This window comes from Lipophrys pholis (assembly GCF_963383615.2).
Source record: "Lipophrys pholis genome assembly, chromosome: 12".
Lineage (NCBI taxonomy): Eukaryota > Metazoa > Chordata > Actinopteri > Blenniiformes > Blenniidae > Lipophrys > Lipophrys pholis.
Genome location: NC_137641.1, coordinates 13,564,959 through 13,582,772, shown reverse-complemented (window position 1 = coordinate 13,582,772; position 17,814 = coordinate 13,564,959). Strand labels below are relative to the sequence as shown.

The 17,814-nt window shown below is 42.8% G+C and overlaps 7 protein-coding genes across 7 annotated transcripts; 4 read left to right on the top strand and 3 right to left on the bottom strand.

Moving 5' to 3' along the window:
- Nucleotides 1-3,764: 3,764 nt before the first annotated feature.
- LOC308117939 (heat shock protein 30-like) lies at nt 3,765-4,400 on the bottom strand (the record flags this gene model as incomplete). Its single annotated transcript, XM_080477061.1, has 1 exon — nt 3,765-4,400. One exon carries the CDS (start codon nt 4,398-4,400, stop codon nt 3,765-3,767), a length of 636 nt encoding a protein of 211 aa, XP_080333187.1.
- A 977-nt stretch (nt 4,401-5,377) lies between these two features.
- LOC308117515 (heat shock protein 30-like) lies at nt 5,378-6,007 on the top strand (the record flags this gene model as incomplete). Its single annotated transcript, XM_080476435.1, has 1 exon — nt 5,378-6,007. One exon carries the CDS (start codon nt 5,378-5,380, stop codon nt 6,005-6,007), a length of 630 nt encoding a protein of 209 aa, XP_080332561.1.
- A 1,574-nt stretch (nt 6,008-7,581) lies between these two features.
- On the bottom strand, nt 7,582-8,231 carry LOC308117391 (heat shock protein 30-like; the record flags this gene model as incomplete). Its single annotated transcript, XM_080476248.1, has 1 exon — nt 7,582-8,231. The coding sequence occupies exon 1, from the start codon at nt 8,215-8,217 to the stop codon at nt 7,582-7,584; it is 636 nt and encodes a 211-aa protein (XP_080332374.1). The 5' UTR covers nt 8,218-8,231.
- Nucleotides 8,232-9,192: 961 nt separating this feature from the next.
- On the top strand, nt 9,193-9,828 carry LOC308117994 (heat shock protein 30-like; the record flags this gene model as incomplete). Its single annotated transcript, XM_080477155.1, has 1 exon — nt 9,193-9,828. The coding sequence occupies one exon, from the start codon at nt 9,193-9,195 to the stop codon at nt 9,826-9,828; it is 636 nt and encodes a 211-aa protein (XP_080333281.1).
- A 1,574-nt stretch (nt 9,829-11,402) lies between these two features.
- On the bottom strand, nt 11,403-12,038 carry LOC308117425 (heat shock protein 30-like; the record flags this gene model as incomplete). Its single annotated transcript, XM_080476295.1, has 1 exon — nt 11,403-12,038. The coding sequence occupies one exon, from the start codon at nt 12,036-12,038 to the stop codon at nt 11,403-11,405; it is 636 nt and encodes a 211-aa protein (XP_080332421.1).
- A 1,065-nt stretch (nt 12,039-13,103) lies between these two features.
- LOC308117387 (heat shock protein 30-like) lies at nt 13,104-13,964 on the top strand. Its single transcript, XM_080476244.1, has one exon. It carries the CDS (start codon nt 13,179-13,181, stop codon nt 13,812-13,814), a length of 636 nt encoding a protein of 211 aa, XP_080332370.1. The 5' UTR covers nt 13,104-13,178; the 3' UTR covers nt 13,815-13,964.
- Nucleotides 13,965-15,307: 1,343 nt separating this feature from the next.
- LOC308117945 (uncharacterized protein) lies at nt 15,308-17,568 on the top strand. Its single transcript, XM_080477068.1, has 3 exons — nt 15,308-15,778; nt 16,077-16,375; nt 16,473-17,568. The coding sequence occupies exons 1-3, from the start codon at nt 15,331-15,333 to the stop codon at nt 16,920-16,922; spliced, it is 1,197 nt and encodes a 398-aa protein (XP_080333194.1). The 5' UTR covers nt 15,308-15,330; the 3' UTR covers nt 16,923-17,568.
- Nucleotides 17,569-17,814: the final 246 nt, after the last annotated feature.

Genomic DNA, 17,814 nt, shown 5'->3' with positions numbered 1-17,814 from the left:
CGTGTTTTTTGCCACCATATCACTTCTCACATAAAAAGATGCAGGGACACGCACACACACTCACACACACACACACACACACACACACACACACACACACACACACACACACACACACACACACACACACACACACACACACACACACACACACACACACACACACACACACACACACGCGACTTACTCATTGGATTTTGTAATGGCAATAAAAAGCTGTCTGCCTCAAACACACCCTGCTGATTAAGAGTCAATTAAAGTGTCTGCGACAACATGGAAATAAATGGAAGGGAAGAGGGAAAACGTCGAGGCAGAGAATAGGGGGTGACGATTTCCGCAGGGAGGGAACTATAGGATGAGGAGGGATCCAAGGAGGGAGGAAGAAAAGAAACGTTCCCTATGTGTCGCTACAAACCGAGCATCTTGGAGGAAAGTGGAGAAAGGCGCGAGTCATGCCTGAGAGGAGAGGAGAGGAGAGGAGAGGAGAGGAGAGGAGAGGAGAGGAGAGGTATGTGCTTGGCTGAGGAGCCAACGGTGGAGAGGAGAGCCTCCCGTGTGACAAATGGAAGAGGTTGTAAATACCAAAGACAAACACGACAGGAGATAGAAGAGGGAGGAGTGGAGGAGGGATGGTGGGAACAGACCTTAGATATTTAAGGATGCTTTTGAATAAACATTCTGTCAACACTGGCCTGGAAAACAAAGAGCAGCTCCAGAAATAGAACCCCCCCCCCCCCCAAAAACAAACTACATTTCACTCCTCCTCCACCCCCGTTCTGCCACGTTTACGGGGCAATTGGTCTATATTTGGGATAAGAAAAACCTTGACAGTCTGACCGGAGCCAGGGAGAGACCGAGCGCCCTGGTTAATAACAGCCGTGACATTAACTTCTGAACAATGCGAGGAGGGCAAAAAAAAAAAAAGAAAGTGGGTGTTGCTTCTTTGTGACATGTTTGGGAGATATTGTTGCTGTTTTTTCAGTTCATCATCATCATCATCATCATCATCATCATCATCATCATCATCAGGATGAGAAACAAACACATTACATACAGTGAACATGTCTCTCTGAGCCTGTCGCCACTTGGTGTTGAAGACAATCTGTGACCTTTGACCTGGGTCAAACCCCATCTTTGTGTACTTTTAGCATGATAAAGGAGCCCCGAGTTAAGAGGCGCTTCGTGCTTCACCGACCTCCCATCAACTCAGTCCTTTGTTTCGGGAGGTTTCTTCTCTCCAGAATGACACTATGGAGCTGTTTTACTGGCCTGAATGTGACATCTAGTGGCTATAAGTTTGCTTCTACAGACTCACACTGAAATCTCTTGGATTGTTGCTTTTCCTAAAGTGAAGAGGTTGATTCAGTTTCCCCAGAGTCAGAAACAAACAAGATGAAGCAGCTTTTAGTCGCTACGCTCGTCGCCTGTGGAACAAATTTCCTGAACACCTGAGGACTGCTTCCACACTCACTTCTTTTAACTCAGGACTGAAAACATTCACAGGCTTTTGAATAAATAATAGACTTTACTTATTTTATTACATTTATCTAATAAAGCGCTGACCTTATTTAATCTCTGTTGTATGCAGTTTTTTTAATCCCTTCAACTCTCATTTAAACAATGACTGACTTGAAAATTGCTCCTTCAAATTAATGGCAGATTGACTTTTGAAGTGATGCCGTGAAGCCGGCGATGTAGAAATTGATCATGTTCTATGTATGGAGCGAGCTTTAGAACGCTGTTGTTTTGTTTTCGTTCTCTATTCCGAGGCTGTTCAGTGTGGCGAGGTGTCCCCTACACACACACACTGCACTGCCTCTGGGTCTCTTCCGTCTGTACTGCAAAGGTACTGAAGGAAGACAAGATTTCTAAAAGACAAAAAATGGCTTAACTGATCAAAAATAAGACTCAGACAAGCAAATCAAAAATTGCCAAAGCAGCTGCACCGAAGGCAACATTTGAAAAGGCAATAAGTCAAATACATTTAACAACATTTTTTTTTAAATGTCTCAACGGTACCAACAATATTTCTAAGGTCAGAAGAGTCAGATTGTCTGAAATGTGTAAAAGTTGAACTTTCAAAGAGTCAAGACACTCTCTCTCTCTCTCTCTCTCTCTCTCTCTCTCTCTCTCTCTCTCTCTCTCTCTCTCTCTCTCTCTCTCTCTCCTTCACTCATACACTTTCTTTTTCTCTCTTTTCGCTCTCCATGTTTCTCTTCTCTTTCACACACATATGAGCGATGAGGCGCTTTCACGAGATTGACAAGTTTGACCCGATATTATTTGTCTGGAGTAACCTGGTACTCACTTTTACCGCACTGTGCAACCTTGCTAAGCCTATGGACGGATATCCGACACCGTCCCTTCCACACAAGAGGATCTTTCATACAAAAGAGAACTCACTCACCCCAGCTGATCCGGGATCTGTCTCCGTTTGTTAACTGCTGTTGGGATTCCGTCTCCTTCTCACCTCCGGTGGGAACCGGCCGCTTGCAACAATTCCGTTTGGAGGACTTCTCTCTAGGAACGACCAGACTGGCCTTTCTCCGTGCACCTTTCAGCCCTGATGCTGGTGGTGAGAGGGATGTTGGAATCCGCCTCGGAGGACCAAGTTGTCAGGAGAATTTCCTGGTAGAAAACATCAGGGAGACAGAATACACAGGAATCAGACTGACAGCGATTTCAGAATGTTTAAGACAATTTTTTTACGTTATTCTTGCAGGAAGAGACAAAGTCACAGTACAACCTTTGCATGATTGCCCAGGAGTTTGTCTCACTCTGAAGTCAGACAGCGTCTTCTTAAAGGCTGGAATTGTTTGGAGTCTGCATTGAAGGCCACTAAAAGCAGCACAGAGATTCCAACAGTGCTGACACAGGTCATCCCTGAACACCAGACTGCAAAATGACACATCATTCTTTATGAGACAAAACAAGATTTGACTGGGCCTGGTCTTTTGGCATTTTATTACTTTTTAGACAATGTCCCCTGATTAGCATATAATAATGTGTTATGCTCAGACCTTTAATAAATGTAGTTCATGAGTATACACTTACATTTTCCCAGTTAGAAATCAATCGACGAAGATAATTTTAATTATGGACATAACTGTCTGGTGTGGCGATGACGCCGCTGAAGAGGGTTGATGCCTTTTATGAGTTTGTCCTTTTGTTTGTCCGTCTTATGTGTTTTTGTTAAGACCTTGATCATGTTAAGCACTTTGTATTACAATAATTGTATGAACAAGTGCTATATAAATAAAGTTGATTGATTGATTGATTGATTGATTGATTGATTGATTGATTGATTGATTGATTGATTGATTGATTGATTGATTGATTGATTGATTGATTGATTGATTGATTGATTGTATCACAACCATTGACTAGTAAGAAATCACCCATGATTTGTCACTTTATAACATAATTTGATGTCAATTGCTCCTTGAAATTGATCAACGGATAAATTTATTAGTTGTCCCGGTGAAGCACTTGCTCTCCTCAAGTAAAAATTCATTATCTATACATTTGATGGATGGAATTCCTCTGCACGTGTGGAATGTTTATATTTCTATTCTACATTTTTCTCATTTGAAGTGTGGCGCGGGTAAAGATGAAGATCAATTTCAGTGTATTTTTCATGAAAATAAAAATAATATAATTTTTTGCACAAATATTTATTAGATCCAGGTAGAAAAGAACAAAGGTAAATTAGCACTCATTTTGAAAGTAACAATGACAGTTTGATATAATCAATATCATGAGCTTCAGTCCATGTGTTCAGGTTTATCCTGTGTGTTGTTGTGTGTGTCTGTGCTGCTGTCTTCATCCTGTGAGCACACACTCTGCTGTGTTTCCTCCTCTGAGCTCCTCCTGATAGTCAGCTCTCTCTCGGCCTCCTCAGCAGGAGTTTTGGCTGCCTGGATGTGGAGCTTTCCGTCTGGAGACAGGCAGCAGGTGACGGCTTCAGGGTTGGTCCCTTCAGGCAGAACAAACTCCTGTCTGAACTCCTGCAGCCTGTAAGAGCACCAGCCTTTCCCGTCCTCCTGCTTCTTCTCCGTCTTCCCGCTGACTCTCAGCTTCCTGCCCACCTGCCTGACAGACAGCTCGTCTGGGGAAAAGCCTGAAGCGTCCAGGGTCAGTCCAAAGAGATGTCCCTCTTTGTCCAGCTGGTAGGAGGCTGGTTGTACGGCCACGCTGGTTTGGAAAGGCTCCGTCTGCTCCAGGACGTTGTGTTGAAGTTTGTCCTTCAGCTGCAGACTGCTGCACAGCTCCTGTAGGTTCCTCTGCAGGAGATGCTGCTGGTGGAGCAGAGGTCTGACCTCTGGCCACAGACTGCGAACAGGCAGGTAGATGTCCATGAGTGGACTGACGGCAGAGTGGAGTCCATGAGAGCACAGCATCCTCTCTGTGTTCAGGGTTGAGTCCTCTGGTTGTCTGATGAAACTGTCTTCAAGTGTCTCTTCTCTCCTCTGTTGCTTTCTGGCTCAGCAGTGGGACTGTCCCTGCTTTTATACTCTGACTGGAGGAGAGCCAGAAGCTTCAGGAACTTTCTGGTAGTTACCCAACTTCTCCACTGGGTGGTGCAATTTCACGTGTCTAAGATGAGGAAGTCAACTGTGGTCATTTTTCTTTGTCCGCATTCAGTTCATGAAGCTATATACATCATGTTATGTCTTTCCTTTACAGATTATTAATACAATTAAGTTGCTGATTGAAAGAAAGACATCAATTTTAGAAGAAAAAAAAAGAAAAGCCTTAATATGAGGAAAACATATTCAAATTGTTTTTGGAAATCTTTGGATAAGAAGTCATTTAGTGTCATATTGTGAAGAGAGGAAACATTTTGTAAGTAGGAATATAAATCATATTTTCGACATGTAGTTTCATTTTGAGATGCTTTTTTCTTTTTAATTAATTGAAAGGGTGGTCCATTTAAAATCTTTATGGAAACTTTTTTTAGCATCAGATAATCAAACTGAGATTTAGAAGTTTAAAATCTTAATTGTTATTCAATATTTGACAGTTTTTGATCAGAACTGAACTTAATAAATGGTCGGGTCATTTATTACGAAAAAAAATTGTGAAAGTGGTTGTATAATGTACTTTGAGTATTGAGATTTATGTCCTGACATCAGCTCAGTCAGTTTAAGGTTCATTGGACGCTTCAAGTGACGTCCATGCCCTCGTGAAACAGCACCATCCAGTGGAGATATCTGGTAACTACCAGAACGTTCCTGAAGCTTCTGGCTCTCCTCCAGTCAGAGTATAAAAGCAGGGACAGTCCCACTGCTGAGCCAGAAAGCAACACAGGAGAGAAGAGACACTTGAAGACAGTTTCATCAGACAACCAGAGGACTCAACCCTGAACACAGAGAGGATGCTGTGCTCTCATGGACTCCACTCTGCCGTCAGTCCACTCATGGACTTCTACCTGCCTGTTCGCAGTCTGTGGCCAGAGGTCAGACCTCTGCTCCACCAGCAGCATCTCCTGCAGAGGAACCTACAGGAGCTGTGCAGCAGTCTGCAGATGAAGGACAAACTTCAACACAACGTCCTGGAGCAGACGGAGCCTTTCCAAACCAGCGTGGCCGTACAACCAGCCTCCTTGGACAAAGAGGGACATCTCTTTGGACTGACCCTAGACGCTTCAGGCTTTTCCCCAGACGAGCTGTCTGTCAGGCAGGTGGGCAGGAAGCTGAGAGTCAGCGGGAAGACGGAGAAGAAGCAGGAGGATGGGAAAGGCTGGTACTCTTACAGGCTGCAGGAGTTCAGACAGGAGTTTGATCTGCCTGAAGGGACCAACCCTGAAGCCGTCACCTGCTGCCTGTCTCCAGACGGAAAGCTCCACATCCAGGCAGCCAAAACTCCTGCTGAGGAGGCCGAGAGAGAGCTGACTATCAGGAGGAGCTCAGAGGAGGAAACACAGCAGAGTGTGTGCTCACAGGAGGAAGACAGCAGCACAGACACACACAACAACACACAGGATAAACCTGAACACATGGACTGAAGCTCATGATATTGATAATATCAAACTATCATTGTTACTTTCAAAATGAGTGTTAAACTATAAATTACATTTGTACATTTCTAACTGGATCTAATAAATAATTTTGCATAAAATGACATCTGTTAACTTTTTATCTTCATGAAAAATAAACTGAACCTGATCTTCATCTTGAGATTCTGATTGAAACGCTTGTCACTGCAGAATGAATGCATTTTAATTCGTTTTGAATCTTTATTAAAAGGCAAAACATGTTCAATATGCATAAGAGATTAATAATCTGACTGTGAATCTCTCATCTGAGGTTAAATTCAGTCCTTTTTGTGATTCTTTATCATATCTTGAAAAGACTGTTTGACATGAGGGAAAGTTAATCATGTTGCAGGGACACACACACACACACATGCACAAACACAGACACGATAGGTGAAAATTATTATAAAGACTGAAATTGTACTTTGTATGAGAGCAGTTGTTCAAGAATGACATGGCTTTCCCAAAACATTTAGAGTCACTATGAATGTATATAACAAAGTTTCCTTCAGAGCTTTCGTGATGAAACAGTCAAAAAGTAGCAACAAAGAATGAGAATATACATTTTATCAAAATGCACAACACTTGCGAGATCAGTTAACCCATCAGTTAACCCAAACATAAAAGTTGACACAACTTTAGGAGCTTCACTGATTGTTTTTGTTTTCATGTTTTGCGTGTATTCACACAACTGAATTTGAGGCAATTCCTAGAAATCTACACTACAATCACTGTCTATACGGCGACAAATTGCCATCAGGAAAACACACAAATCCACCACTGCTAAAAACATTGAAATTCATTGATGTGGTCCATTTTCACACGAGACAACTCATGTTCAAAATAATTTTTTTAATGTTCATACCTACACAACCTTGAAAACAGCGGTATGAAGAAATGATGCCGACAAGGTAGAGAGAAGAAGAAGTGTGTAACACACAAAGTGCTCTTACCTTCTGTTAATTGACATATTTACTTGTTGATTTATATTTTTGTTCAGTTTAGGTTGTTATTTTGGTATATGAGCATGTTATTAAAAAACATAAACACAAAGAAGAAATTAAAAAGTTAAAAAAAGTGCATCATACTTAATGTGAGCAGCTTTTCAGATGGTTTCATTCTTTCCCATTGCACACCAGGGCTCAATACAGTGAGAAAAGGTCACGGAGGAATCACAAGTATTTTTCTACTTCTGTAACTTGATTTGGTTTTTTATTTACTGTTCTATACTTCATTTTCAATGGTCAGTTTTTGCTGCTGGATTTGTGTATTCTGCCACTGATTTGCTGAAACATCTAATCTCAAAAGTTGTTCTTTGCTTCATGGTAACACATTTAGCAATGAGGCGCCTACAGCACTTTCTCACAGAGAGTCAAGATGAAATGTTTGGTTATTTTTCAATGGCTTTGTTTTGATAATAAAAAGTCAACAGATATCATTTTTTGCACAATTATTTATTAGATCCAGGTAGAAAAGAACAAAGGTAATTTAACATTCATTTTGAAAGTAACAATGACAGTTTGATATAATCAATATCATGAGCTTCAGTCCATGTGTTCAGGTTTATCCTGTGTGTTGTTGTGTGTGTCTGTGCTGCTGTCTTCATCCTGTGAGCACACAGTCTGCTGTGTTTCCTCCTCTGAGCTCCTCCTGATAGTCAGCTCTCTCTCGGCCTCCTCAGCAGGAGTTTTGGCTGCCTGGATGTGGAGCTTTCCGTCTGGAGACAAGCAGCAGGTGACGGCTTCAGGGTTGGTCCCTTCAGGCAGATCAAACTCCTGTCTGAACTCCTGCAGCCTGTAAGAGCACCAGCCTTTCCCATCCTCCTGCTTCTTCTCCGTCTTCCCGCTGACTCTCAGCTTCCTGCCCACCTGCCTGACAGACAGCTCGTCTGGGGAAAAGCCTGAAGCGTCCAGGGTCAGTCCAAAGAGATGTCCCTCTTTGTCCAGCTGGTAGGAGGCTGGTTGTACGGCCACGCTGGTTTGGAAAGGCTCCGTCTGCTCCAGGACGTTGTGTTGAAGTTTGTCCTTCAGCTGCAGACTGCTGCACAGCTCCTGTAGGTTCCTCTGCAGGAGATGCTGCTGGTGGAGCAGAGGTCTGACCTCTGGCCACAGACTGCGAACAGGCAGGTAGAAGTCCATGAGTGGACTGACGGCAGAGTGGAGTCCATGAGAGCACAGCATCCTCTCTGTGTTCAGGGTTGAGTCCTCTGGTTGTCTGATGAAACTGTCTTCAAGTGTCTCTTCTCTCCTCTGTTGCTTTCTGGCTCAGCAGTGGGACTGTCCCTGCTTTTATACTCTGACTGGAGGAGAGCCAGAAGCTTCAGGAACTTTCTGGTAGTTACCCAACTTCTCCACTGGGTGGTGCAATTTCACGTGTCTAAGATGAGGAAGTCAACTGTGGTCATTTTTCTTTGTCCGCATTCAGTTCATGAAGCTATATACATCATGTTATGTCTTTCCTTTACAGATTATTAATACAATTAAGTTGCTGATTGAAAGAAAGACATCAATTTTAGAAGAAAAAAAAAGAAAAGCCTTAATATGAGGAAAACATATTCAAATTGTTTTTGGAAATCTTTGGATAAGAAGTCATTTAGTGTCATATTGTGAAGAGAGGAAACATTTTGTAAGTAGGAATATAAATCATATTTTCGACATGTAGTTTCATTTTGAGATGCTTTTTTCTTCTGATTAATTGAAAGGGTGGTCCATTTAAAATCTTTATGGAAACTTTTTTTAGCATCAGATAATCAAACTGAGATTTAGAAGTTTAAAATCTTAATTGTTATTCAATATTTGACAGTTTTTGATCAGAACTGAACTTAATAAATGGTCGGGTCATTTATTACGAAAGAAATTGTGAAAGTGGTTGTATAATGTACTTTGAGTATTGAGATTTATGTCCTGACATCAGCTCAGTCAGTTTAAGGTTCATTGGACGCTTCAAGTAACGTCCATGCCCTCGTGAAACAGCACCATCCAGTGGAGATATCTGGTAACTACCAGAAAGTTCCTGAAGCTTCTGGCTCTCCTCCAGTCAGAGTATAAAAGCAGGGACAGTCCCACTGCTGAGCCAGAAAGCAACACAGGAGAGAAGAGACACTTGAAGACAGTTTCATCAGACAACCAGAGGACTCAACCCTGAACACAGAGAGGATGCTGTGCTCTCATGGACTCCACTCTGCCGTCAGTCCACTCATGGACTTCTACCTGCCTGTTCGCAGTCTGTGGCCAGAGGTCAGACCTCTGCTCCACCAGCAGCATCTCCTGCAGAGGAACCTACAGGAGCTGTGCAGCAGTCTGCAGATGAAGGACAAACTTCAACACAACGTCCTGGAGCAGACGGAGCCTTTCCAAACCAGCGTGGCCGTACAACCAGCCTCCTACCAGCTGGACAAAGAGGGACATCTCTTTGGACTGACCCTAGACGCTTCAGGCTTTTCCCCAGACGAGCTGTCTGTCAGGCAGGTGGGCAGGAAGCTGAGAGTCAGCGGGAAGACGGAGAAGAAGCAGGAGGATGGGAAAGGCTGGTGCTCTTACAGGCTGCAGGAGTTCAGACAGGAGTTTGTTCTGCCTGAAGGGACCAACCCTGAAGCCGTCACCTGCTGCCTGTCTCCAGACGGAAAGCTCCACATCCAGGCAGCCAAAACTCCTGCTGAGGAGGCCGAGAGAGAGCTGACTATCAGGAGGAGCTCAGAGGAGGAAACACAGCAGAGTGTGTGCTCACAGGATGAAGACAGCAGCACAGACACACACAACAACACACAGGATAAACCTGAACACATGGACTGAAGCTCATGATATTGATTATATCAAACTGTCATTGTTACTTTCAAAATGAGTGTTAAACTATAAATTACATTTGTACATTTCTAACTGGATCTAATAAATAATTTTGCATAAAATGACATCTGTTAACTTTTTATCTTCATGAAAAATAAACTGAACCTGATCTTCATCTTGAGATTCTGATTGAAACGCTTGTCACTGCAGAATGAATGCATTTTAATTCGTTTTGAATCTTTATTAAAAGGCAAAACATGTTCAATATGCATAAGAGATTAATAATCTGACTGTGAATCTCTCATCTGAGGTTAAATTCAGTCCTTTTTGTGATTCTTTATCATATCTTGAAAAGACTGTTTGACATGAGGGAAAGTTAATCATGTTGCAGGGACACACACACACACACATGCACAAACACAGACACGATAGGTGAAAATTATTATAAAGACTGAAATTGTACTTTGTATGAGAGCAGTTGTTCAAGAATGACATGGCTTTCCCAAAACATTTAGAGTCACTATGAATGTATATAACAAAGTTTCCTTCAGAGCTTTCGTGATGAAACAGTCAAAAAGTAGCAACAAAGAATGAGAATATACATTTTATCAAAATGCACAACACTTGCGAGATCAGTTAACCCATCAGTTAACCCAAACATAAAAGTTGACACAACTTTAGGAGCTTCACTGATTGTTTTTGTTTTCATGTTTTGCGTGTATTCACGCAACTGAATTTGAGGCAATTCCTAGAAATCTACACTACAATCACTGTCTATACGGCGACAAATTGCCATCAGGAAAACACACAAATCCACCACTGCTAAAAACATTGAAATTCATTGATGTGGTCCATTTTCACACGAGACAACTCATGTTCAAAATAATTTTTTTAATGTTCATACCTACACAACCTTGAAAACAGCGGTATGAAGAAATGATGCCGACAAGGTAGAGAGAAGAAGAAGTGTGTAACACACAAAGTGCTCTTACCTTCTGTTAATTGACATATTTACTTGTTGATTTATATTTTTGTTCAGTTTAGGTTGTTATTTTGGTATATGAGCATGTTATTAAAAAACATAAACACAAAGAAGAAATTAAAAAGTTAAAAAAAGTGCATCATATTTAATGTGAGCAGCTTTTCAGATGGTTTCATTCTTTCCCATTGCACACCAGGGCTCAATACAGTGAGAAAAGGTCACGGAGGAATCACAAGTATTTTTCTACTTCTGTAACTTGATTTGGTTTTTTATTTACTGTTCTATACTTCATTTTCAATGGTCAGTTTTTGCTGCTGGATTTGTGTATTCTGCCACTGATTTGCTGAAACATTTAATCTCAAAAGTTGTTCTTTGCTTCATGGTAACACATTTAGCAATGAGGCGCCTACAGCACTTTCTCACAGAGAGTCAAGATGAAATGTTTGGTTATTTTTCAATGGCTTTGTTTTGATAATAAAAAGTCAACAGATATCATTTTTTGCACAATTATTTATTAGATCCAGGTAGAAAAGAACAAAGGTAATTTAACATTCATTTTGAAAGTAACAATGACAGTTTGATATAATCAATATCATGAGCTTCAGTCCATGTGTTCAGGTTTATCCTGTGTGTTGTTGTGTGTGTCTGTGCTGCTGTCTTCATCCTGTGAGCACACAGTCTGCTGTGTTTCCTCCTCTGAGCTCCTCCTGATAGTCAGCTCTCTCTCGGCCTCCTCAGCAGGAGTTTTGGCTGCCTGGATGTGGAGCTTTCCGTCTGGAGACAAGCAGCAGGTGACGGCTTCAGGGTTGGTCCCTTCAGGCAGATCAAACTCCTGTCTGAACTCCTGCAGCCTGTAAGAGCACCAGCCTTTCCCGTCCTCCTGCTTCTTTTCCGTCTTCCCGCTGACTCTCAGCTTCCTGCCCACCTGCCTGACAGACAGCTCGTCTGGGGAAAAGCCTGAAGCGTCCAGGGTCAGTCCAAAGAGATGTCCCTCTTTGTCCAGCTGGTAGGAGGCTGGTTGTACGGCCACGCTGGTTTGGAAAGGCTCCGTCTGCTCCAGGACGTTGTGTTGAAGTTTGTCCTTCAGCTGCAGACTGCTGCACAGCTCCTGTAGGTTCCTCTGCAGGAGATGCTGCTGGTGGAGCAGAGGTCTGACCTCTGGCCACAGACTGCGAACAGGCAGGTAGATGTCCATGAGTGGACTGACGGCAGAGTGGAGTCCATGAGAGCACAGCATCCTCTCTGTGTTCAGGGTTGAGTCCTCTGGTTGTCTGATGAAACTGTCTTCAAGTGTCTCTTCTCTCCTCTGTTGCTTTCTGGCTCAGCAGTGGGACTGTCCCTGCTTTTATACTCTGACTGGAGGAGAGCCAGAAGCTTCAGGAACTTTCTGGTAGTTACCAGATATCTCCACTGGGTGGTGCTATTTCACCTGTCTAAGATGAGGAAGTCAACTGTGGTCATTTTTCGTTGTTCGCATTCAGTTCATTAAGCTATATACGTCATGCTATGTCTTTCCTTTACAGATTATTAATACAATTAAAGTGGGTTCGTGTCCCACGCCGGGCGCCACCTTCCTGTGGGCTCACCACCTGCAGGAAGGTTCTTAAATGGGGCGATGCAATCTGGGTGACAGTGCTCAGAATGTCACCCCCGCGACTCGGAAACGGATAAGCGGAAGAAAATGAATGAATGAATGAATACAATTAAAGTTGCTGATTGAAAGAAAGACATCAATTTTAGAAAGGAAAAAAAAAGAAAAGCCTTAATATGAGGAAAATATATTCAAATTGTTTTTGGAAATCTTTGGATAAGAAGTCATTTAGTGTCATATTGTGAAGAGAGGAAACATTTTGTAAGTAGGAATATAAATCATATTTTCGACATGTAGTTTCATTTTGCTTTTTTCTTTTTAATTAATTGAAAGGGTGGTCCATTTAAAATCTTTATGGAAACTTTTTTAGCATCAGATAATCAAACTGAGATTTAGAAGTTTAAAATCTTAATTGTTATTCAATATTTGACAGTTTTTGATCAGAACTGAACTTAATAAATGGTCGGGTCATTTATTACGAAAAAAATTGTGAAAGTGGTTGTATAATGTACTTTGAGTATTGAGATTTATGTCCTGACATCAGCTCAGTCAGTTTAAGGTTCATTGGACGCTTCAAGTGACGTCCATGCCCTCGTGAAACAGCACCATCCAGTGGAGATATCTGGTAACTACCAGAACGTTCCTGAAGCTTCTGGCTCTCCTCCAGTCAGAGTATAAAAGCAGGGACAGTCCCACTGCTGAGCCAGAAAGCAACAGAGGAGAGAAGAGACACTTGAAGACAGTTTCATCAGATAACCAGAGGACTCAACCCTGAACACAGAGAGGATGCTGTGCTCTCATGGACTCCACTCTGCCGTCAGTCCACTCATGGACTTCTACCTGCCTGTTCGCAGTCTGTGGCCAGAGGTCAGACCTCTGCTCCACCAGCAGCATCTCCTGCAGAGGAACCTACAGGAGCTGTGCAGCAGTCTGCAGCTGAAGGACAAACTTCAACACAACGTCCTGGAGCAGACGGAGCCTTTCCAAACCAGCGTGGCCGTACAACCAGCCTCCTACCAGCTGGACAAAGAGGGACATCTCTTTGGACTGACCCTGGATGCTTCAGGCTTTTCCCCAGACGAGCTGTCTGTCAGGCAGGTGGGCAGGAAGCTGAGAGTCAGCGGGAAGACGGAGAAGAAGCAGGAGGACGGGAAAGGCTGGTGCTCTTACAGGCTGCAGGAGTTCAGACAGGAGTTTGATCTGCCTGAAAGGACCAACCCTGAAGCCGTCACCTGCTGCCTGTCTCCAGACGGAAAGCTCCACATCCAGGCAGCCAAACCTCCTGCTGAGGAGGCCGAGAGAGAGCTGACTATCAGGAGGAGCTCAGAGGAGGAAACACAGCAGACTGTGTGCTCACAGGATGAAGACAGCAGCACAGACACACACAACAACACACAGGATAAACCTGAACACATGGACTGAAGCTCATGATATTGATTATATCAAACTGTCATTGTTACTTTCAAACATGTTTTGAAATAATACTTACATTTGTATTTTGAGTCGTAGATGTAATGCGTGTGTAAAACTGCAAATTTCACTTGTATTTCTTTAACTGGTTTTAATAAACACGTGCACAAAATGATTTCTCTTGACTTTTTATTATTGCAACAATTAATCTGAAATTACCATTTATTTTCATTTTTGATGTTCCGCATACATTTTTTGTAACCATTCTTGTTTTAAAAATTTTACTAAAAGACATTATGCGAAACAAAACAGTAAACTGACCGTGAATCTGCCACCTGAAGTTTGGTCCAGTCCTTCTTTGCACTCTTTCGCCCACTTTTTAATATAACTTTTTTCGTACTGAACCAACCAGTGGGCTTTCACTCTGTTTCCTCTGTCACACAGGGTCAGATGTGTATGCTTATTGTTGTTGGAGGGATGCAGATGATGGATGATTGGGCAGGTGCAACAACAATACAAAATCACAATCTGCGTATGTTTAATTTTTTAAGATTGAGGAGAGAAACAGAAGAGGTATACATGAGCAGAGCTCACCAACATGTGACTCATAAGGTGCTTTCTGGTAGTTATACTGATAAATAAAATGCAAACTTTAATTTGTCAGTTGGTGAGCTCGTCTAAACTTCCATCCTATTTGTCAACTCACTGCCAATCTGCCATATTACAATTAGAAATATTCAAGAGGACAGAATGCATGTGCTGGTAAACATGTGTTTTTTTTGTGATAACCTCTAATCATCAATAATCGTTTTTAGCAAAAGTTTGTGATTAAAATGCACACAAACATGAGTTTTTTTAAATAAATATATATTTTTCTATCATCACTCTTCCATTTAACAATGTTTAAAATACTCAAGATTATATTGTGCACATAATGGTGGAGTGTTTAGCTCTTTCACCTCACAGTGAGAATGTCATGGGTTCAAATATCATCCAGGCCCTCCTTTGTGGTGTTTGCATGTTCTCTCTGATTGCGGGTTTCCTCCCACGGTCCAAAAACATGCATGTGAGGTTAATTGGTGGCCCCAAATTAGCCTTTGCTGTGAGTCTGTATTTACACTACTTTTGATGTGTCACATCTGAAAACAAGAATATGTTCACTTGTTCTTGCTGTTGTGAAAAAATGTTACTAAACATGAGAAGCTCTCAGAAGATTAAATCTTAGAGACCCTTGATATAGAGAGTGATGTAAACCCTTTAGTTATTATCTTCTATTCTGTGTGGAGCAAAGCTGGAAAAGAAATTCCATTTGGAATGAATTATAAAAAAAGCATATTCTATTCTATTCTATTCTATTCTATTCTATTCTATTCGGAAAACCCATTAAACCCAGAAGAAATCTCGTGCAGGGTGCATGCGGTGTGAAAGCTATCGCAGCAGACTGTCAGCGGTTTGATTAGAGTCGGCTCCCGTAGTCGGATAAGCGACGCCCATTTTGCGCGTCATTTCCGGTGCGTTTTGGTCCAACATGTCGAAGTTGCACTCACACGCCCGCGGCCCCAGCTGGAGCGAAGAGGAGACCCGCTGCCTCATCGACATTTGGTCGGACGATTTCATTTGCACGCAGCTGTCCACCACGCACAAGAACAGCAAGGTGTACGCCGAGTTCTCGAGACGCCTCGTGGAGCAGGGCTTCCACCGCTCCGGGGAGCAGTGCCGCGTGAAGGCGAAGAGGCTCCGCGGGCATTACATGCGCGTGCGCAGAGCCCTGGAGAAGACGGGCGATGACGGCGGTGAGAAAGAAAAGTTCCAGTGGTTTGACCAGCTGGACAGGATCCTCGGGGGGAAAGTAGTGGACGATGCGGTGGAGGTTGTGGAGTCCTGTGAGAGCCCGTCGACCCCCGGCGGGACCGCGGACCAGACGTGTCCACCTCCCGGTTGTTTGTCTCCGGTGTCTGAAGACGCAAGTGTTGATGGTGACTTTATTGAACCTTTTTCTTTTCTAAAATGATATCTGAAAATGGTACAGCCTGCTTATTTAGTGTCATATTTCTGTGCACGCCTGCGTACAGGAAGATGCGACACACTTAAATCAATAATAATATTGGTTACGACATTGAAATTAACTTTCCATCTTCTATTGCACTCAAACCCTGAGCCAATATCTTCCAGCTCCCATCTCCCATCTTTTCTCCATCCACCTTTACATCACTGAAGCTATTCAAACTATTATTTTGTATGTGGCTGATACTATGTTTATGTCTTAACAAACAGGGGTGGAATCAAGTAATTCATCCAGCAATGCTGAATCGACACACGCGAGTCCGGATGAAGGAGTGTCCGGGTGTTCGGCTGGACCAAGCACGGCCGAGAAGAAACCTAACGCTGCCTTCAGGGGAGAGAGACTGCCCATCCCTGGAGCACAGGCCCGGAAGAAGAGAGTGAAACCCTGCAGGGCTGACGAGGACTTCAGGGAATACATGGTCGCCAGCAAGAAGATGATGGAGAACATGATGGCTGCTGATGAGAGGCACATAGCTCGAGAGGAAGCTGCTTTTGAGAGGCTGCTCCAGGTATTCGCTGATTTTTGTTTTGGGCCGTTTTGTGCTTTACCAATTCCACCACCCCATGCTTCGGTCTCATCTTTTCCTGTGTTTTCTTATCTCATAGGCACAAAGAGAGGATTCCGAGAGGAGATTTGAAGCCATGTTGGCACAGCAACAGGCCACTAACCAGATGTTCAGGCATCTCATTGACACCATCGCGGGTGTAGGCAATCCTTCCCAACGGCTTTCCTCGGCGACGCCAGCCACGAGCTCGACATCAACATCAGCACCGTCCGCACCACAGCAGAGGCAGAAGGGAGGCAACGACCGGGACGCCTCTCCGCGGGAGTTCAAGGAGGAGCTGATCGACAAGCTGAACACTGAAGCCTTCACCTGCTGCCCGTCTCCAGGCGGGAAGCTCCAGGCAGCCGACCGTGACGACGAGGCCGAGAGAGAGCCGACTATCAGGAGGAGCTCAGAGGAGGAGACGCAGCGGAGTGTGCGCTCAGAGCCTGAGGACAGCGGCACAAACACACACATCAACATAAAGGACGAACCTGAACACATAGACTGAAGCTCTGGCTGCTGGGACAATAAAAGCTGTCATGGTTGCTTCCAAACACGTTCCGATATAATAGTTTGTTTGTAATTTGATGAGTAAATGTAATAAATACATGTGGACTAGTAAAAGTTTTGCGCTAACTTTTGATATTCATGGCATTTACGTCTTGAACCTACTTAAAATGGTTGTAATTCATCACTTACTCAGGTATTTGCTGCTTCTGGTTATAAAGGTATTGAACGTATCAAAGATGTTAGGTAATACAAACATTACTGAGCGATTTGAAAGAAATTTCAAAGGACTGAAAGTTTAATTTGTGTATTAAATTTTTTGTTTTTTTTCTGGAGGTCAAACATACATAATACAATACTTCCTTTGAAAATCGTCTGCTCTCAGTAGTTTGTCTTTTCCAGCTTCAACCTGTATAAACGCTGGAGCTTTCTGATCCTTACCACAGCAATCCACCGGGTGGTGCTCTTACTGAGGTGACTTAATTCTCATTCATCTCATTCTCAAGCATATCATCACATTTTCGATCAAACTTAATGCTGTTTTTTTCACCTTGTTTGAAAAAAAAAATCAAGAATTTTGTACATATTGTACAACTTGGCCAAGACATTCTACTACACGGTATTGATTAAAGGTTCATCTTCTTCCCAAAGTCTGGAAATGTGTGTTCATATTGATATAAGCCATTTGATCTCGTTCAAACACATGGATGGTCGACATTTTCAATCAATTATCAAGGATCCAAGCAAATCTTAGGAGTTTCTGCTGACACACTGCTATATACACTGTGTTCTTTTATTTTCAGGTAGCTCCTTTAAAAGTCAAGTGACATAGAGTTATGTTTCTCACACAATCTTTTAATCTGACATTTTTCACTGCCCATTAAAAAATAAAA

Excerpts from the sequence above, each read along its gene's own strand:
- LOC308117945 (XM_080477068.1), top strand. The coding sequence starts at position 15,331 with ATGTCGAAGTTGCACTCACACGCCCGCGGCCCCAGCTGGAGCGAAGAG. Across the intron at positions 15,779-16,076 it reads TGAAGACGCAAGTGTTGATG|GGGTGGAATCAAGTAATTCA; the intron begins GTGACTTTATTG and ends CTTAACAAACAG. Across the intron at positions 16,376-16,472 it reads CTTTTGAGAGGCTGCTCCAG|GCACAAAGAGAGGATTCCGA; the intron begins GTATTCGCTGAT and ends CTTATCTCATAG.
- LOC308117387 (XM_080476244.1), top strand. The coding sequence starts at position 13,179 with ATGCTGTGCTCTCATGGACTCCACTCTGCCGTCAGTCCACTCATGGAC.